Below are 21,869 nucleotides of genomic sequence, written 5' to 3'. Positions count from 1 at the left end.
TTGTGTTCTTTGCTCGCTTTCTCTATATAATTTATTCGTTGTTTGAATAACCGTGGAAATGAAATCATTACAATTAATAGGCCTAATGTACAATGTTTTTATTAAACTGTGATCACGTTAAATACAGTTTCCGACGTATTAAAAACATTTCATAAAAAGTTTTCAAAAGCATTGTGTTATATATATATATATATATATATATATAACACAATGCAATTAATTAACACCTAAAGATAAATGTTTGATACAATTTTCAAAAGTACACTATGTAAAAAATAATAAATGCATCTTGTGAAAGAACATTGTAGCCAGAGCTACTTTGAGTACTGGGCTACTCCACAGTGGTTGGCATCCTGCTCGGTCTAAAATAGTCCCAATATAAACACTTATTATAGGCATACCTAAGTCATTCAGACAAAGACAAAAACACATTTTAGTAGATGGATTCATGATGTACTCGCTCATATCAAGTTTAAATTTTGAACAAAAAAAAGTTACATAGTGTACCTTTGAAGTCTTATAGAAATTTACTGTTAAAAATTGCATTTTCAATAGCAAAATGAACCCATTTTATATAATTTATATAGACCCTAATTTGATAATCATTTATGTTGTGATGTACAAAGGAATGTGAAAGACATGTGAGAATCATTACACTAAAGCAGAGGTCCCCGCAACCACCGGGTCGTGACCCACTACCGGGTTGCAAGTAGGCCTACGTTCTGAGAAAAATGTGTATAGATATGACACTCTGTTATTTATTTATGTTAATGATTGTTCTAATTATTCTGTATTTTCTTTGTATGCCATTGAGATGGAGTGGCAATTTGACAATGTCATGTTAAATAAGTAAATGAAAGATTGCTCTGATCTGTCACATTTAAACGGATCGCAGTTGATCCGTAATACGTACGGATGAGACCCTACCGTTCGGCACGCACGTGATTCGCAGATTAATTTGCCAATTTACACGTACAAGCAATTTTAAACCACAAGAAGAAGAAACGAAAGAGAGCTCAAATTGTTACTCACACGCTGTTCTCGCACACAATCAAAGCGCGCACAACCATAGAGACGGGTTTCAGACAGCGCGGAAATACCGAGTTGCGTATACATACACATAAAATTAGCCTATGTCAAAAACTCTTCACAGCATTGTCATTCTCTGTGCTTTAAAATTTTTTTTTCTTGCTTATCTAACTCACTCAAGACAAATAATTATTTAGGAAGTTAAGTGGAAAGGTGTCTGGTGCAAGACAACATATTTTAATTAAACTAGACATCTTACATTTCTCAAGTGTCCTGCTTGTCTGTAAAGAAAAAAAAAATACAGGAGAAGAAGATTCAGTTGTATAAATGCTATGCAGTAACAGACATATACCTATTTGTAGCTTAAAACTGCCAATTTACTATCTGTTTTCATGCTATTTGACCCCATAGTTGTCTGGATGCTGACATTACCTCTATGACAGCTGGTACAGCAAGCAATATATAGTTATGAGAAAATGTGTGTAAACCCTGTGGAATGATCTGTAATTTATGCATGAATGACTACTAAAAAAAAAATTTAAGGAGCCATTCATGAGATTCTAAGGTTTTCAAAACATTTTCTCTATTACTGTTCACAAGTAATAGAGTTATTAGTACTACTGTACTAGTACTGTACTAGTACTACAAGAGTGGAGCGTGGAGTTTTGAACTGAGATAATGGGGGAAAGCAAAGGACATTTTGTTAATTAAAGTGCAAAATTGCAGTTACCTCCTCATCAGGTTCTTGATCTGAATCTGACTCCTTTGAGGAGAAAAAAGCAGCAAAAGAGGAAGAGATCGGCAGAAGATAGAAAGGACAGAGGTACAAGAAAGACAGAAGGGGACAGAGAGAGCAGGCAAAGCAGTTATCACAGCAACAGAACATGTCTGAGGCCAGCCAGTGAGGTGTGGTGTGACAGGGGTTAGACGCAACAGAAATGCATAAAAGCATTTATCAGTTATTAACCCCAATACACTATAATAATAATAATATTAAATAAGGTAATAAAATGAAGAAATAAATGGAAAAGATGGCTCCAATGACGAGGCCTTCCAAATAACCACAACAATGAGTTGTGCAATAGACCAATTCAATTTTGTGGTGCTTCAACTATGTCTGATAAAGTTACTCACAAGTTAAAGTTTATATAAAACTATGTAGATACTGTGGTCTGAAACACTCATATGATGGCAACAAAATGAACATAATGCATGCAAACCTGCCATAAAAGCTGACAAAACAAACAATCACAAAAAAAATGATGAAATTTCACTGGAAAATGCATTTTGCAGCTTTGTAATGTCAGTAATAGCATATGTCATGAACTTACCTTTGAGTAAGCTGGCAGGGTGATGTTTAAATTGCATATTGCACTATGAGTCAAAGTCCTATAATATCTCGGCTCTTTTGTGAAGGACAAACGTCCACAAGGCTCTTGAGTGTTGTCTCGTATCTACAAGAGAGTCACCAATTGTGCAGTTAAACCTTTGTATGGATCCAATTCTAATTCTTCAGATATATAAATGCCTCATAGTTGACTTACTTTGATAAAAAGAGCCAGTCGATTCTCTTTAAAGGCATAGAAGCTGAAGATATGATGCTGGCCACTTTTTGTTAGAGGAACCAGGTTTCCAAAACAGTCTACATAGATTGGCTTTCCTTCTAATACCTAGGATGTAACATAATAACAGTCTCTATGTTAAAAACCCATTCAAACATGTGTGTGTGTGTGTGTGATTGTTAAATAATTTCCCAAATGTTGATGTCAATCAATTTTGGGTAAAAATGTATCCTATTCTTATTATAGAAATCATTACTAAATTACACACAGCAAGAGTGGGAAAATTAGGACCATGTGACTGAGAAGATAACATGTTGATTAATGAGAGGGGAGGAGAACAAAGTTACCTAGTTACACCCTAAACTAAACAGGTCAGAACCCCTCTGGAGGTTGGTCAACCAGAATAGTTGATAACACAAAACTATTGTGTCATTTTTTTGTGTCACACTTGTGACACAAATTAATCATTAGTCTAGTTGGGTCTAGTCCAGCAGTATGTCAATCTAAGTCATCTACCTAGTCTAGTCTAAGTTAAGTTTTGCCCCAAAGCCTTAGTTTCTGACTCAATTACTAATGGATGGTTTGTTCGGTTCAGGTCTATGAAATAGCATGCATTGTTTAGCATGCAGTTTTCAAGTATTAGAATAAATACAATTACTTTTTTAATAAAGTATTTTCTGTATTTAAAGAGAAATGTCTTACAAGTTAAGACTGTGCCTACATCCCGTGTTTTAATCCCGTTACCTTACTAATAAATGGTGATTTCAATGAACTATTATTCTTGGTGGTCAACAAAAGTAATATCATTTCAGAGATGATAATTATGGCCAGTTCAACTGATTGCGAGATGATTCATTTGATCAGCTGTAAAACAATAAATTTGTTATTATCTTAAATTCCCTGTAATTTAAATGCTCCCTTACAAATATGAGACATGCCTGAAGCTGCTGTAAACCCGTAAGTGTAAAAACAGGCAGTCTATTCTGTCAAGTTGCGCCAAGTTGCTACACTTTACAACACTTTACACTTAATTTTTACAGCTAACACAGCATGTGGAACACACAAACTATGTAGAATTCCTATTCCGAACAACAATTTCAATTAGTTAGATCAATTAATGCAAGTATTCATGGTATTCTTTTTATTAGGAACAACTTTTTATATGTGGTAAAAATCACTGCAAACAGCCCAATAAGGCTTTATATAAAAACTTTTCATATGTAGTTTCTTGGAATGCTCCAAATGATTGGAACCAGCTGATAATTACTTCTTTTCTGATAATAACTTCCTCCTTCCTTTGATGTGGTCTCTCAGCTTGTCGATCACATAAACCAGTCACATTTTTTACAATAATAACGCGTTTAAAAGGTGTGTATAATTGAAATCACTTCATTGAAATAAACTCCAAATCAATTACCATTCAAGGACAACTGGTTGGGAACCACGGTTTTAGACAGAAATATCTGACTGGACTGCACTGAAGCATATTAACAAGAATCCAGTGTAGCAATACCTATGACTCACCTCCACATCTCGGCTACGTGCCACTTCTGTGAAGTGCTCTTGCTGCTCCAAAGTTTTGTCCATTTTATCACCAGTCATACAGAAACAGCGCAATCGAGCCTCAATAGGGTCATGTGTTTTGGCAAAGATGACGAATTTGGCCATGTAAGGTACACAGATGATCTCATGATACACCTGAGTGGCGAAGTTCACCGACTCCTGCACCTGCCTGCAGTCTAAAAGCCAGAATCTGATGAAGAAAATATGGGATATATTAGTGCTTATTTTAATTAATTAATTTATTTATTCATTAATTCATTTATTGTTTGTATGTGGGCTTCAATGAGGATTGGCAGTTAGAACAGGAACATTTGTCATTCAAAATCAAAGAATAAACTTGTTGCGTCTTTTCCAATCAAAAAGACAAAATAGTGTACATGAATTTTAACATATATTGAGTAGTGCTCCACCAGGCAATGCTTATTGAAAAAATACCTGGCAGACACGTTTGTGGTGAAAGACACACAGTCATTGGTGAATGTTAATGGTGTAGTCCCAGTGATATCCTCCCATTGAGCAGGAGTGGTCCCACCTAAACATGCAAAAATCATCTTTGGTTTCAAAATTCAAACATGTTTTTAAATTTAGCAACAATATTTTTGGTATTTTCAAAAGATTTTTAATGGTTTTCTTGATCTTTGTTTTGTTGGTCTCTGGTTTGTCTTCTTATATTTATTTTTATATCATGCAATTTTTTTAAGTCGTCTTCCCCTCTGTAAACTGTACAGACTGTACAATCATCTTCCAAACAGTAATTTTAAGTGTAGATTCAGGAACTACAACAACAACTGCACATTCTAGACATATAATAGGAAGTTGTGGCCTAATGGTTAGAGAGTCGGACTCGTAACCCATAGGTTGCGAGTTCGAGTCTCAGGTCTGGCAGGAATTGTAGGTGGGGGGAGTGAATGTACAGCGCTCTCTTCCACCTTCAATACCACGACTGAGGTGCCCTTGAGCAAGGCACCAAACCCCCAACTGCTCCCCGGGCGCCGCAGCATAAATGGCTGCCCACTGCTCCGGGTGTGTGTTCACGGTGTGTATGTGTTCACTGCTGTGTGTGTGCACTTAGGATGGGTTAAATGCAGAGCACTAATTCCTAGTATGGGTAACCATACTTTGCCACATGTCACGTCACTTTTTTTTATTATATAACCAGAAATTGGTAAGTCTTTTTAATTTCAAATCAGAAGTGCATCATCATGCTCAGTACAAGTAGATTATTCTAGGCTCTACACAATGTCCTAAATGACTTAACCCATGCCACTGGTTGTAGTGCTACATTGTTATACTTAACCTATGAATGGCTTACTTCCTGTGTAGTTGTCTCTGCATATTGATTAAGGATTAATACGCTTTTAATGCATATTGTGCAACCTATAGAATGAAAAGCATTTTGTTTTGTTTCTGTATATTCCTGTGTACTTTCTCACCTGTGATGCTGCATAGCAAACGTAATGTAGGAGTATCTCCACCTCCAAAGCCGCCAAGGATTGGGTCAGTGGAGCTCTTCGGGACAGGGATGGTCATGGTTATGGGTTTATGGAATTTCCTCCTCCGCGGTTCCAGAGTGACTATAGGGCTGAATGTGGCTTTATTACCCAAATTCTTCCTTACTACATCAACACACATTGGTTGAGCCTGGCCAAAAAGCAAAGGCAATAATGAATACAACTATCACAATGATAGGTTCAGAGCAAATTAATAATTTAAAGTAACACATTGTATCTCATTGTCATCTGTTCAAAATGTGTTTAAATATTGCAACTGTTACCAACAGAATGCCTGTGATAGCTCATCAGCTCAGTTACATAATATAGCACTAAAATGTCATTTAAAAATAACTATTATGTAAATTTGACAACTTGTAACTTTTGTCTTAAACTTTTAAGTAAAAACAAAAAGAGAGTGGCACACTGAAAGTACATTGTACTATTTCTACTATAAATTTAATTACTGATTATTAAAACCAAGCTTAAACTCTGAAAACTAGTAGAAATCAAACAAAATATTGTGACATTAAATGGATAGAAAAAAAGATGACTGTTATAACATTATTATAACTTTAACATTATTATAATGTTATAGAAAAATGAACAGCAGCAACTGATAAATAAAATAAAATCGATAACTAAACTAAAATACAGCTGTGTGCACTATGGTTCTACATTGTAATATGTTTTATTTAATCTCCATGCTACCTGCAGGCCAACACGGATGCGTTTAGTGAGAGCTCCCTCTGGGAAGACAGCCTGTACTTGAGGGACCACTGTGCTACTCAGAATTCCACCTTCTGGACCAATGAGATTACTGTCCTGCTTAATTCGTGACACCACAGCAAAATACTGTGGAAAATCCCGAGTGATAATGCGACAGATTCGCTTTCTCTCCAACTCTTCTGGTGGGTCCAGTCCTAAAAAAAATGAAGATGTAAACAATGTATAGGGCAGCCAATGAGAAAGGGACCATTCAAATGAGTGAAAATGGAAATTGTTTAGACCTGCGTGACCCTATGTTAGAAAAAAGGAAGGTTATCATTTGTATTGGTCATATTCATTTTATGCTTATATGTTGATTATGTGTTTGTTTGTTTTTTCTCACCCTCATTCATGCCGTTGAGGATCTGGTTGAGCTCTTCTTCTGTGTACTCACAATGATGCTCTTTCCAACTCTCTCCCGTTTCACTGCGTAAGATCACCAGCTCCCTCTCTTTTCCTCTTAGAGCCGCAAAGTGAGGGATCTCCACAATCACCGGCCTAACGCCCATCAGGAAGTTAAAGAATGTTATTCATAAAAACATGTGTAAATGTGTGTTTATGTGTTTTGAATTAAATACTTATGTACAAAGTCTATATATTTACTAAATCATCTACAGTTAGGCTAATAAATTTTGCTCTGAAGTCACTGTAACAAATGGCCTTGAGAGGCTTGCTGTTTTAATATAATGAAATTGGCCTAATAATATACAGAAATGGGAATGATAAATTTCCTATTATATTTACTTTTCTCTTGTTCAGTAATGGTAACTGCAAAGATCAGCAACAACTGGATCCAATAAAGTCTATATCATGTAGACTATACATAAATAATGTGTATTATATTGTCTTTTTATTGTTTTATTTCATTAGAATGTACAAACATACTATAACATAGCTGCCATATATATATAACAATATTCATGTTATGTTTATACCTAAAAATGCACACAACTGAAACTCATGCTGCAACAAAAATAACTCAGCAAATGGCAAAAAAAGAAAAGAAAAAAAGATGAGCACAAAAAGCTGCGTACAAACATTCATTTAAAGGAGCAAAAGGAAGCACATATAGATGACGTAGAACAACACACTTCACTACAAATAGTATGACAAATCACTACAAATAGTATGACTAGGGAATGTTTTTTTGGTCATGAATTTCCCAAACTTGTGAAATTTTGATGGTGAAGTACACAAGTATATACATAATTTGTTGATCAGTTTCAACAAGTTTGGAAACAATCATGAGTAATTAAAAAATAAAATAAAAATGACACTAGGGTGCACCTATGGTAACATACACTACTATACAGAGCCACTTTACAATAAAAGCAAAATACAACCAAATACAACACAATTAAAAAGGAAGATCGTGTGAAAGGAGAAAGTAGGGAGTGGGACTGGCATCCATTGGTTGTTTTATGTGTCACTCCTACCCCAGAAATTTTGTCCCTGGTGGGCCCAGTTGCAGAATGTGGCTAACCAAACTCTCACCCTCATTCAGAGGGGGCGGGGCAGTAGGGAGGTGGAGCTTACTGTCATCCAATAGCAGCAGTGAGAAAAGAGAGCATAGGTGGCATATTGTCGAGTTTGCTTTGTAGATCCATTTCCATTTAGAATAGAATTTTATTTTTTCTGACAAAAAAAAGTCACATTTTAAATTCCTCTTTGTATTTAATAACTAGTAAGAGTACATTACCTTTTAAAAAAAAATTATGTAATACGTGATTATTTTGACACTGCCTCATTAATTGTCAAATGCTAGTATTTTCTTCTTATTATATTCTTATTATTATTATTTTGTTGGTGATATAAATGTAATCAGCAACTACTATTGTAATTATTTCCTAGTTTAGGACAATGGTAAAGGAATCTATAACCCTGTCCCAAATGGCATGCATAATCTCAAGGGGGCACTTGAGAGAACACTTCTGAAACCTAAATGGACAGATGGGACACTCTTGTAACGGGGCTGACAAGACGTGAGACGTGCGGATCCATATGCAAGCTTTATTAACATGAGAGGAGGTCAGAAACACAGGCAGGGTCAAACGGTGGCAAACAGGTATATGGCGGGCAAGACACAAGAATAGTCCTAGGGCTAGCGTAGGTCCAGCTGTGACATAACGGGGCGCTGTTGTGTCTGCCATTTTGCGATCAGGCTCCGCTGTCGCCGCCATTTTGTGAGCGTGCTCTGGTACAGCCGCCACTTCAGTCACAGACACTGTGTCGCGTTCTTCCTCCGCGACACCCACAGTAAACAAAGATCCAACAGTCAACAAGGCACAATCCATTAACTGAGCGAGTGATGAACGTGGACCCTCGTGTCTAAGTTTAGACCGAAGAGATTGATTTATGCCATCGCAGAAAAACTCTATCATTAAACATTCTGGTAAATCAGAATAGTGAGCGATTGCTAAAAACTCTCGAATATGGTTCTCCAATGACCGTGGACCCTGTTTAAGGGCTAATAAAATTCTTGTCGTGTCCATACCTGGCCAATGTCCTAAGCAATACTCGGCAGAGAATGGTTGTTTGAGTGAGTGTTATATAGTGAGTGAGTGATATGAAACAGCTGTGTGCAATCAGTGCTGTGTGCAATCAGTGCAATGAATGATGGGATATGTAGTCCGGGGTGATATGCAACAGTGTGTAGTGCGAGAGTCAATGAAAATGGAAAGGGTGACCTCTGATGGCTAGCAGACGGAAGTTCATGGACCGGATTCATGACAACTCTGCAGTCTTATGGAATTTATGGACACTTGAACATGATGGCCTTCTCAAGTTTGTATGACTGCAAGTAAAAGCAGGCAACATTGCCTACTTGATCACAATAATGGTTCCTCTAATTACAACAATTACCCCTGCCCCTATGATGCATGATGGGCCCCTTATATCCAGTCAGACTGTACGTTCTCTCATTTTCAGAATGGTTAAATTGAAGAATGGTTTTGGACCATTGATGTATAGTAAAAGCATATCAACAGTTGTGCCCCCCAAAAGAAAGGCTTCTCCTCGTTGTCCTTGAGATTCTGCTCTGTCGGTTCCACCATGTTACACGTTTTGGACAAACAACAGTTCAATCGTGCATTTTGAATGACACTTTTCTCACTCATGTTCCTCGCAATGATGCCTTACAGAGATATTCCACCCAAAATGAAAATGGCCTTGTTTATTATTGTAACCTCCATTTCCTGATTGTTGTTATGTTGTGTTATGGCAGGAGGAACACAACATCTCATTCCCTCCATCAGGGAATGGAGGTTAAAATAGTAACCAAGAAACTGTTGTAGTGTTAAACTACTGACATTAGGAGTCCCCATGGAAAGTGCCACAACCACTGAGTTACAAGGTTCAAGGTGAGCAGGTTTTGGTAATCTACTGTGTGCTGGGTAACAAGTGCACTCGGCTGCATCGTAACATTCCCAATGCCCCACGTAAGCTGTGTAGTCCTTTGTACTACACCAGGCCTGAAAGAAAAGTACTTACAATGGTAATAGGTCGCTTCAGCCGGACTTTTGATCTTTTCTGTTCTTCTTTTTTCCGACAGTTGTCTGCAGAACAGAGTATTAGGGAAGTGCTCTTCCTCCCAAATGGGAGAAGGAAAGCTACGGAGACCACATCTTGCCCAAAGTGAAGTTAATATGTGGAGAATACATCACATGGACTTATCCCCTGGGAAAGTACCACACATGGATTGTCCCTAAGGTAGGTCCTACCTGAAAAGGGAGGAACTACTACAAATGCAGTGACTGGTGTCAGAGTCAAAGCTCTAACTATGGGAAGAAATGGCTTTACCATCAGGGAATCCATACAATGGACAATACATCATATGGGATTACCAATAGGGAATGACTACATATGGAGCACCTACACGGGCTGACTGAAAGGCATGCATAATGAGTACTAGGCCTCATTAGCTTCTGCCTAATTCGACTGCCACAGGCTGCTGGAGAGTAACACATGTCCAGGATTCAACGACTGCAACGTTGTGGTTACAACAGGTTGTGTCCCCCTGGTGCATGTTAGGCACCTCATATTGAGTCAGGTTCTACATTCTTACATTCCACACACTTGTTGATTGTAGGAACGATGACACCACACAATAGAGTATTTTTTCAACATTTTTTCGATCATTTAGAGGTGCAAATCGGGCTTACAATCAGCCTTAAAATCTTCAAGTGTGTGGCCAGCCTAATGAACAAAAGCCCTCATCCTGACATCTCTTACAGTTTATTAGGAAGCATAGTGACTTCTGTGGAATATGTCTTGTTAAGGCTCTATAAAAGGATGTGGGGCAATTTTAGACACAGCCCTGTACTTGCACTATACTTTATGCAGATTTTCATACATCAATTGTTAGTCAGCAAGGGAAAAACATATAAAAATCAATCATGGCGCAATTTAAGAAGGATTAATTTTCGCTAGTACAACAAATTTCACTGCAAGCCATTTAGCAAAATAAATAAATAATAAAATAATAATAAACAAAAATTAAGGTGTTACAACCACCTTAATACAGAAAAGCAGGGGCAACATCAGCCATTTTGATAGGAGGTGATTAATAAAAGCAGCAAAGAAGTCCATGACAACACTGTACAATATTCCATTAAAGCAGTGTTAAAAGTGGAAAAATGCTACCTTTGCATATTATTAGTCTTATTACATATACTACTAATAATAATTATTTACAGTTTATTGTTATTTTACACTGTAAACACCCTTTTATCTAATTTGGAATTAAAACTAATGCATAGTTCAGTCATGAAACTCTCCTGGGTAGCTGACTGGGTCTTCCAAGCTGGCAACACAGTCAAATCTATCAAACCAATTTTTCCTTTCTACGCAACCTTATTTATTTCCACCCCAACCTGGTCTAACTCAATACTGCATGTCTTTATCCCTCCTCCACCCCAGCACCACAAGTCTAGATCTACTACAGTAGTTTTCCCTATTTTTCCTAGCAACAGTAAAATGCATCCACTGCAATTCTAAGTATGTTTCAGTATTAAGTAAAAGTGGAATTATATACATGAAAGCTAAAAGGGAAAAAAGCACATCAACTTCAGAACATTATCACAAAAAGATATGCTTGAGGGAAACAGTCATGGGTTTAAATTAAAAGTGCATGGTTTAAATATATATCAATCAATTTGTGGGGTATAATTGGAAGTAAAGATTTTATCACGTTTGCTGAAATACCATTTTCAATGTACTTTAGTCTATTACCCACCCCTAAATGTCACTTAAAAACAAGCAAAGTGTGATGGGTGGTTTAATATGTAGATTAGATGGTCCCTTCAGATCTAAAATAATTATTTTGGACAGAAAGTACAGGTTTACTGGTGTGCAAGAATTGTTCCAGTGTAGCCCAGTGCACCAGACTACTTTGAGTATTGATTAAAAGTCAGCATCTCATATTCTGATCATTTAAATAATCAATATGAAAAAAGATAATATTCAGAGTTTAAATAGCAATGAGGAACTACAATCATACACATAATCTTGTGTCTGGATTTTACTATCCAACACTCTGATCCACGAACAAACTCATGCTTACCCAAGGAACTGAGCTCCAGAGGGTCCAACCTCAATCAGCCTGCTAGCTAGACCGTCACCCTCTACCATGGGGGGCATGGTTGCCAGTCGGTGCCTTTTCACCAGTCTACAGGTGACTCGAGTAGGGGCACTGCATTTCCGCGGTGGAATGATCAGTCGTAGACCATTGTGGCGGCATCCACGCATGGCACCTCCACGGGCATCCACCATGAAGCTTACTAAGAAACTGCATTGAGGACGTACAATGTTAAAATGAATTTTAAAAAGGCATCATATATTCAGATGAAGTAAGAGTTTAGTAACATTTAATAAAGAAGCACTTGATGGAAACCATATGCATGTCATGAAATCACAAGTCACTTCGAAAGATGATCATGATATTCCAGCCTGGTCTCATTGTTTACAAGTATTTATTAGCACATAACATTTACTTGTACAAAATATTTTTTTGTATGTTTGGATAGATACTGAAATGTGACCCTGGACCATAAAACCAGTCTTAAGTTGCTGGGGTATATTTGTAGCAATAGCCAAAAAAACATTGTATGGGTCAAAATTATTGATTTTTCTTTCATGCCAAAAATCATTAGGATATTAAGTAAAGATCATGTTCCATAAAGATATTTTGTAAATGTCCTACTGTAAATATATTAAAACTCAAATTTTGATTAGTAATATGCATTGCCAAGAACTTCATTTGGACAACTTTTGTTTTTCTCAGTATTTTGATTTTTTCAAATTTTCAAATAGTTGTTTTTAAATCTCGGCCAAATATTGTCCTATCCTAACAAACCATACATCAATGGAAACCACTGTTACAGAGTGTATAAAATAATGTATAAAATGTAACAAAACAGAAAAATGTAATTTTCTTAAAAATAAAAGCTTGAATTTGATCAGGTTATGTTTGGCTTTTGGTGCATTTCACGCTTTTCACAGCGTATTGACACTTATTTTGTATCCTACAGCAACCATATGTAAGTAATGGTTAAACAATTCCAAAAATGTTATTCATTTTTAGGTTTTAAAGTGACGGCTTGATTAAAATTTAATTTGAATCGAGTTCAATGGAGAAATTAAATGAGCAACTGCATTAAACAAACGCAATTGAAATCATAACCTCCATCATCATAAATACAATAGTATCAACCAATTAATTCCATTAATTCAATATTCATAAATAATGGTTTGTAAATGTGTATGCCTATACAGTTTTTCATGTGTAAATAAGCAATGTTTCAGATGCAATCAATACGGTAATATTGTACATTTTATTGTCTATGCAAACGTAAGTAAATGTATGTAGAACCACACAAGGTAAAATACATATAAATACCTATGAGATCCAGTTGGATATTCAAATGCAAAAACATTATCAAAACAACATATATCAGTGTTTGATTTTCATGCAAACACACACAACACCTGTCTGGAAATGTGATTTGGATATACAATCCTAGAGACACAACATGCACAGCAAACAAAAATGTCCATGTTTATGTATATGAAACTTCTGTTGATGTATATATAATAAAAATTCTTATGCAATCACTATCTGCTGTTTATGGTAATGCACTTTATTGACTTTCAGTAGTTAACCTGGATCTTTGTACACCAACACAAGTTTTCTTATTCCTTAAACTCAACCCTCACAGAATGCAGGTCAGCACAAAACAAACAATCATTGACCATTTTTTGTTCCTGAAACAAAATGCATAATCTACTATTGTTCTTTCAAAGAAAATGCTTTATTTTTATTTATGGCTCAATTTGTATTGTATGTACGTATCTTTGATACATTTAAATTTCAATTAATCATTTGTCTTATTGTATTCTATTTTTTGTTGTATAATTTGTTCTTTTCTTGTTCTATGCTAAGTCTGGCTTCATAGCAATGGTATAAACAACTAATGCCTGGATGATGATGATGATGATGATAATAATAATAATAATAATAATAATATCTTAAAAGTATGTTATGTTACGGTAACATGTTACAGTAATGGTGTAATATCACATTATACTGTATAAGTTTTGTCTGCCACAAAATCCATGATTCAAAAAATTAATGAGAAACAGACAAATACTGTGTTAGTCTTAAATACATGTTTGTGAAATGACAAATAACATTCAGATGACTTCAAACTTGCAGTGCCTTTTGGCATCTTTAGGGTATACAAATTGTAATATTCCAAGAGGCATAGCAAGAAGATGGCAGATTAAGTGATCCTTGTGCTCTGAGGTCAAATGACACGTTGCAGTCACCTGCTATTGTCATGGTCATGACATGGAGAACAACGGCTGAAGACCAAAAATACCATCCATCAGAGAGAAAAAGTCAGAAAGAGAGAATGTTTGAGAAAGTTCTGAGAAAGTGAATGAGTGAACTTACAGTAAGTGAGAAATGATATAGTAACTTTGCATTTTCAAGGCCACCATTCTACAAGTTTCTGGTTGTTAAAAATGTGTGTAGAATATATATGCATATTTAAAAATAAATAAATAATAATAATACCAAGGCAATACCAATAAGACCAGTAACATATAAATAAGATAAATAAATAAGAGTCCATTTTGATTCCATGTTGACCGTTAATACAAAGAGTTTCAGTATTCGTATGTGTGAGTAAGAGTGTGTTTGATAGAGAGCATGCAGTTGTTTTCCATACCTGGAATGAGCAGGACTTGAGGACAGTGCTATGTTGTCCAAGTTTTCCATTTCCCAGCTATATGATTCCTTTTCATTTTCTCTTGCAAGAGAAGACACCTGGAGTGAATATAGGCATCTTTGTTAAAACTGGGGTTTTATCTACTAATGCAGACTTGAAATGCAGAATTCAAGAAGCCAGAATCTGTAAAAACCTGTATATTTATTTAAAAAGAAAAGGTTTACTAATCTGTTCATTAATCATATCAATTCTATAAGGCCACCACTTGGTATCACAAATAAAAGCCATCATATAAAACATTATTTTACAATAATAATAATAATAATAATAATAATAACAATAATAATAATAAATAAATACTACTAAAAAAAAAATCCTCAACTTTACCTGGTTACTATATATCATATCCTCCATCATCCCATAATGTTTTACAGGGAAGTGTCTTTGGTAAGTGGGTGTGTAGGACCTATCCAAACTAAAGAAAAACATACAGTATACACAACACCAATCAATAGGTTGTCATCGTTACCTTTATTTATATAGCACTTTATAGACCAATTTGGTGTTTGCAAACAGTGATGACTTTTTTTGTGGGCGGAGTCTATCTGGTGGCAGAAAATGGAGCACTCGCAGAACGTTTAGAGGATGTGTGCATCCGTGTTGTCGTTGATTAACATCTGATGACACACACGATCTATGAGTTATTTGTTTGGGCGAAGAGCACAGATCAGAGTGATACTTGAGTATCTACTCATTTCCTTCGGGGGTTTCACATCTGCCCTTTTCTTCCCCTTCCTACAGTAATTCCCCTATAAGTAATTCCCCTATAATTCCCCTGTAGAGACAAATTGGCTAGTGATTTGACAGCGTTACCCGCCACAGCTGATTTTTACCCGCATTTCGCAGGTTGGCGGGTGTTAATTTCAAACCCTGTATATGTGTATATATATATGTATTTAATGTGCTGGTGGTTATGTGTGTATAATCCTTCTGTGAGATTTCTTTGCAGTGTTTTTCCGGGACCTGTGTGTTTCTGTCCTCTCTAAGGTAGGTCCTCTGTCTTCAGACGAAGAAGTGAATGATGTGTAGCTCCCGGCGCTTATTTATACTATAGTCGCACCGGTAGTGATGTCATGGGCTGTCGCCGGCCAACGTGTTGTTGGTGTTTTTTCAATGTATGCTTCAGACACGGGTCACGACGAGGCGTTCCCCATAGTGACCCCTAGAGGACGCAGTGTCTCGTTCCCTACTCAGGGAACCATGGTTACATAAGTAACCTGAGACGTTTTAAAGTAGCAGTCTATGGAAGCCATGGAATAAAATAATGAAAAAGGTAAATTTGAGTTTGTATTTCAAAATTTTGACTTTTTTTCTCGCAATTCCAAGATTATATTTCACAATTCTGATAAGAAAAAATCAACTCGTCATTCTCTCTTTTCCCCTCGGCTCAGAATCATGAGTTTAAATCCCACACTTCTTGCTTTTTTCCCCCTCAGAATTGACAAAATTGCAATTGTTGAGTTAAATTGAGTTATAAAGTCCGAAATAGGAGCTATAAACTTGCATTTGTGAGGAAAAAAAAAGAATTGTGAGATAAAATAGGTAAATGTTATAGATTTAATAGTATTTCATGCTGTAATAGGACTAATACAATATTTTCCCTATGAACTGCATATGTGAATATTATGTAGAGCTATTGTTTAAATCAAATTTATGCTTTAAAAGTAGGGTAATCATAGCAGGTTTCATCCATAGTCTGTCCATTTAAATGTCTGCGTTTAGCTTCAAATGGTGTCTTTGATGACAGTATTCTATAAAAATTATTTGTATTCCGATTCTGACATCCAAAGGCACAACAATAACTTTTTTCTCTTATTCCATGGATTTTACCCGTTTCCCTCCACTTGTTCCCAGTGTTTTTCTGCCACCACAATGCATGCGCAGCTGCATGTGACGTAACTGTGACGTCTACTCCAAACTGGTCTATAGAATACAGACTGTGTCAAAGCCATCGTATCAAAGTATCATTACTGATAAAAATACATCCATCCAGTAGCAACTAGCTCTCAAAATACACTGTATTCGAACAAAAATAGTGGATCATCTTTAAGACACACTGATATGTAGAGAGTGCAGAGTTCCTCACATACCTTTGTAAGCGACTATGTCAGCATTAGCAGAAAGAAGAATAAGTGAGTTACAAATAAATTAGCAGGTTTTAGAAAACAAGTATAACCGTATTTATCAACTTGTATTTAATTAAGTATCAAAACTAACATACCTGTCTGATTGGCCTCCTTCTAAACTGAAGCGCAAGTAGTTCATGCCATCCAGGTACTGCCCAGGTAGAGAGTCATCTCCTAACTCTCTCAAATCCTCTGCTCTCAAATATTCTCCACCATCACCAGTCATGGTGTCATCACCTGGTGACAGACAGATAATGTTGTTACTGTAATTACATATATCTACAAACAAATTAAAATAATTTTTTATAATAAACTAATCACTTTAGAGAGACCTTGAGAGAAAAAAACCTGGAAGCACATATATACACACATAAATGCACACAACCTTTATTTGACAGATTCTTCAATGTTTCAGTTTACATTTGTTAAAGATTGCATATATCAACAAAGCCTCTATGATTTGGTACAACAGCAATCTAGACTGAAGCAGTCCTAGGGCATTAAAGTCAAGGGTAAGCTAAAAGCTGCTCTGCCACAGTATGGCCAGCAGGGGCAGTGTCTCTAGCCCAGGGTTCCTCAATAGGCGGCCCGCGGGCCACATCCGGCCCGTGAGAGAAAAAAAGTTTGGCCCACACTAATTTCAAATAATGTGGCATGAAAATTCAAACGCAGCATCAGAAAGCTACATTAACTTGCATCGTGTCTACATCGGACACGAGCGGCGCGGCGCGACACAATAAAATACAAGAACTAGTTATAATCAGTGATGCTGTCTTGGATGCGGTGCGACACAACAAATCCCCGAATATCTATTGTTGCTTTCACTATGGCTATAAAGATAATGCAAAATAATATTGAATAAAGCACATAATCATTATCTGAGATTATCACTGTCATATTTTGTATGTTGTTCCTGCCGCGACGTCGCAGAAAATAAAAACCGTTCCTAAAATAGAATCCCATGTCGCTTATAAAGAATGAGAATGTGACGTAACGCCACGTTGAGTTCTGGGAAACTGCTTTGTTTGTCCGCCATACTTGCAGGATAGCGCTGCCTTTCCGCTATTGAGTTTAGGGCAGTATTTGATTGTTTGTCGTGATTGTGAAAAATGTCACCAGTGTATGTCATTCATGCTGCATCGAGAATTGCAACAGGAACTCAGATCATCGTTCTGAGAGAAAACTGGACAATGCAATATGTTTTTTTCGCCTTTTCTATGTGTAAAAACACCTAGGGAAGGAGGTTGCAGAGAAGACACTGAATAGTAAATCTGTTAATGTCACTGATTAAACCCATTGACTCTCATTCAATAAAAGAATCACATTGCTGTGTGTTTTTTGAAAGTTTTGATTTTGTTGGTTTAATAATTACCTTCTTTGCGAGCATGACTCTCACTAGGCTTGTGGATTAGCAGAACTTGAACAGGGGACTTTCTAGCTTAAGTGGACCAAGACAGTAATAAAGACAAAATTGTAAAGCATATACTATGTGCAGATATGCATACAAGCTCAAAATATGAACGAAATGCGTTTATTTACACGTTAAAGAACACGCTTAATGCACCGAGACAGTACACACGTGACATATCTTATTAATAAAGCATAATATGTGCAGAAAAACAGATGAGCACAAAATATGAACTTTAAATATCAATGTCTTAATCCATAAGCGCTTTCTATATTACAGTTTTCTAAAGAGAGGGAAACTATTTACGTTTAAACATGTCGCGTTAATATTCTGGCTCATCTGCATGTCTTTTAGCAGTGTCTTAGTACATTAAACCAGCATTTTAAAATGCTTCAAAACTGTTCACAAGCTCCTAGGGATTTGATTTTGCTTGTCATTTGTTGAAATATATATAAAAAGTACAGTGAGTTACTATCTGTTTGCTGAATGTGACCCACAATCTCTGATTGCGAGGAAAGCTGAGGCTGAGCCTTCCCAATCCTCCTGCCCTGCGTATGATGAGCTGGAAGCGGGCCAAGAAAGTGGCGCCGCGGGGTCATCTTGATGAGCGTTATCTTTCATGGTCCGGACTAGAGGCTTCTCTGGAATCGCCTTTTGAGCGGGGTTCCGGCGAGGGAACCATGGTGGGTGAGTATGATCCATTTTATATATATATATATATATTAGGGATGCACCGATACCGATACCGATACCGATACATAAGTTTGGTATGTAGCCTAGGCCTTTGGCCGTAGGGGATAAAGTCACGGACAGCCGTCTGACGTCCCAGGGGCAACTCACCATGGAAATGGTAAAGTTGGTACTTAGTGCTCGCCATGGTTCTGGCCTGCACTCCCCTCAGCATGGCGGCGTGGGTATACCGTTCCCCATAGCGACCCCTAGAGGACGCAGTTCGAAGTTCCCTTGAAAGGGAACGTCTCAGGTTACTTATGTTACTTATGTAACCATGGTTCCCTGAGTAGGGAACGAGACACTGCGTCCTCTAGGTTTCTTGCCATGCTGCGGACGCAAGCTTCAGATGAAGAAGTGAATGATGTGTGCTCCCGGCGCTTATTTATACTATAGTCGCACCGGTAGTGACGTCATGGGCTGTCGTCGGCCAACGTGTTGTTGGTGTTTTTTTCAATGTATGCTTCAGACACGGGTCACGACGAGGTGTTCCCCATAGCGACCCCTAGAGGACGCAGTCTCTCGTTCCCTACTCAGGGAACCATGGTTACATAAGTAACCTGAGACGTTTTGCCAGGATGTGACAAACTAAAAGCTGATATTCATAAATCTAATGCCAAAAAATCTCCAGCCATGCCTTAACACACTTTTGTCGTATGTACACATTTTAAAATTTTTTACACATTGTAACTTAACATTTACACATTAACTTCCAACTGGGAATTCTTGTACCTTTTCAAAGACGAGATAATTAGAACCACATTTTCAGCCATTATTTTCAACTTATAAAAATACACCAATGTTTAGTATTCTGCTTATTAACTCACTGGCTGCACTACAGTAGGGCTGCACGATAAATCGAAATGGAATCGAGATCGCGATTCGACAGAAGCTGCGATAGTCATGCGTATCTTTCAGTGAAGCACGGTTCTGTGATCAGCAGTAAATCTCCATACAAAGGCCAGAGGGCGCTGACTGACATTATGAAGTGAGTTTGGAGTAAAAATGTGTTATTAAATGTGGTATTTTCACATGCTTTCAGATGGAGCAGCATTTACTTCACAGCCGTAGTGCACTGAGAAGCTATGCAAACAGCTGTCATTATCGCGAAAGATTTCTTCGAATTAATAATCGTCGCGATTTTTTTGCGTAACTTGTCAGTGAACTACGGCTATGTGTAGTAAATTCTGCTCCATCTGAAAGCACGTGATGATGATTTCCTGCTGATTACAGAACCGCTTTTTTAACAAAATGTGAATGACAATCGCATTTGATTAATCGTGCAGCTCTACATTACAGTTCCAATATATGACAGCAAAAATAAAACAATGCATTTAATATATATCATTATGTTTCCTGAAAAATCATTAACCACCACAAAGGTTAGACAGTCATTTAGTAATCTATATTTAAAGGTAGCCAATTCCATCATGCCACACACACTTCTTGCATATACAACTATTATTAATATATTTAAAACCTGCAAGATAATTTATAAAGGTTGAGCTATTACACCACACCAATCCATGCTCTGTCACTCTATACCTTCAAAATCAATAAAGTCATCCGTCATAGCCCCATCATCTACCTGTCTTGGAACTACAGAAAATTCCACGTTAATACACATTAGAAACCCAATCACAACAGAATACACACAACTGAAATTTTGTCATGAGATTGCAAGTGAACTTCAGATTTGCCAATATACTTGAGGAAATATTCTGGGATTGAGTGACTGACTTACTGATTGATTAAATAAAGCAGTTAAATAAAATAATAAGGGAATAAAATAATTGTTAGTCACACTCACCCTCTACGTCAGACACATCAAGGACTTCTGTCATGGTCTCTGGCACATTTAGCTTGTGTTTCTCTGTCACTGTCTACATAGAAACAAATGTGTTTTTTGTTGTTATTGTTAATCTAGTTAAAATCCACAATGCATATATTTCTATGAACGTCTTATAAATGCATATCCTTGGGTAAACTTACTGTTGTTGTAGTGATAATTTCCTCTGTGACTACTCTCAGAGTGTCAACCACAGAAATGTAACCAAGGCGACGTGCGATGGCAAGAGCGGTGTTTCCATTCTACACAGTAAATGACATAATAGCAACAATGAGATTAGAAAATTGCTGTTTTTTCCCCTCTTTGAAACTTTTTTCTTTTTTTCAGGGGAACATGTATTAAAAAAGTCAATAGGATCCATTTTATGCTGATTTTATTGAAGAAAATGTTTAAATGGAGTATGTGTTTGTATGTTTGCATGTGTATGTATTTACTCACCACAGTGATGGCATTGGGTTTGGCTCCATGCTGGAGCAAGACGTTAATGATGTGTGTGTTTCCTTGTTGTGCAGCCTGGTGTAGAGGTGTGTAACCATTCTGAAAAGAAAGCAAATGTTATATTTCACAATATGCCTTTAACACATTGCTATCTTTTGTCTAATTAATATATATTACACTCATTTTGTATGTGGAAATCAATTTATACTGTAGTTAAATAGTTTGAGTATTTTTTATTCATTTAAATATAAAAATGTTCTTTATATTAATATTAAAAATTAATAGATTAAGAAATACCTTTGTTTTAGCATTGACACTTGCCCCACTCTTCAACAGAAAATTAACCATCTTAGCATTTCCATAGTGACAGGCAACGATAAGCGTTGTGTATCCCAACTGAAATAGAGATCATATTGTCAGAATTGGTGATATTTATTGGGGAAAATATCTTACTTTGTGAAATTATAATACTCTTCTTACTTTTGTTTGTTGGTCAACGTTGGCACCATGCTTAACTAAAATCTCACCAACACCTACTTTGTCTTCTTGGGCAGCAAGATGAAGGGATGTAAGTCTACTCTGAGAAAACATAAAAAAAAAATATATATATATATATATA

The 21,869-nt window shown here is 36.6% G+C and overlaps 1 protein-coding gene across 1 annotated transcript in view; it reads right to left on the bottom strand.

Annotated features, from left to right (window-relative positions):
* The window catches only part of LOC107732595 (ankyrin-2-like), a 47,367-nt gene that overhangs the window by 24,338 nt on the left and 1,160 nt on the right, over nt 1-21,869 (bottom strand). Inside the window, exons 2-22 of the mRNA XM_016543962.1 lie at nt 21,731-21,829; nt 21,548-21,646; nt 21,251-21,349; nt 20,956-21,054; nt 20,774-20,846; nt 16,922-17,063; nt 16,791-16,802; nt 15,028-15,115; nt 14,641-14,738; nt 14,237-14,272; nt 11,973-12,197; nt 7,849-7,947; nt 6,756-6,910; nt 6,356-6,567; nt 5,588-5,795; nt 4,590-4,686; nt 4,116-4,344; nt 2,574-2,699; nt 2,361-2,483; nt 1,760-1,792; nt 1,289-1,310 (exon numbers count right to left, since the gene is read on the bottom strand). Of these exons, the coding sequence (XP_016399448.1) occupies nt 1,289-1,310; nt 1,760-1,792; nt 2,361-2,483; nt 2,574-2,699; nt 4,116-4,344; nt 4,590-4,686; nt 5,588-5,795; nt 6,356-6,567; nt 6,756-6,910; nt 7,849-7,947; nt 11,973-12,197; nt 14,237-14,272; nt 14,641-14,738; nt 15,028-15,115; nt 16,791-16,802; nt 16,922-17,063; nt 20,774-20,846; nt 20,956-21,054; nt 21,251-21,349; nt 21,548-21,646; nt 21,731-21,829 (2,374 nt within the window). The remainder of the gene's footprint in view (nt 1-1,288; nt 1,311-1,759; nt 1,793-2,360; nt 2,484-2,573; nt 2,700-4,115; nt 4,345-4,589; nt 4,687-5,587; nt 5,796-6,355; nt 6,568-6,755; nt 6,911-7,848; nt 7,948-11,972; nt 12,198-14,236; nt 14,273-14,640; nt 14,739-15,027; nt 15,116-16,790; nt 16,803-16,921; nt 17,064-20,773; nt 20,847-20,955; nt 21,055-21,250; nt 21,350-21,547; nt 21,647-21,730; nt 21,830-21,869) is intronic.

The sequence above is a fragment of the Sinocyclocheilus rhinocerous genome, unplaced genomic scaffold, assembly GCF_001515625.1.
Source record: "Sinocyclocheilus rhinocerous isolate Xijiao unplaced genomic scaffold, SAMN03320098_v1.1 scaffold1994, whole genome shotgun sequence".
In the NCBI taxonomy this organism is placed as follows: domain Eukaryota; kingdom Metazoa; phylum Chordata; class Actinopteri; order Cypriniformes; family Cyprinidae; genus Sinocyclocheilus; species Sinocyclocheilus rhinocerous.
The sequence above is the reverse complement of the archived record's forward strand: the minus strand, read 5'-3'. Positions and strand labels throughout refer to the sequence as shown.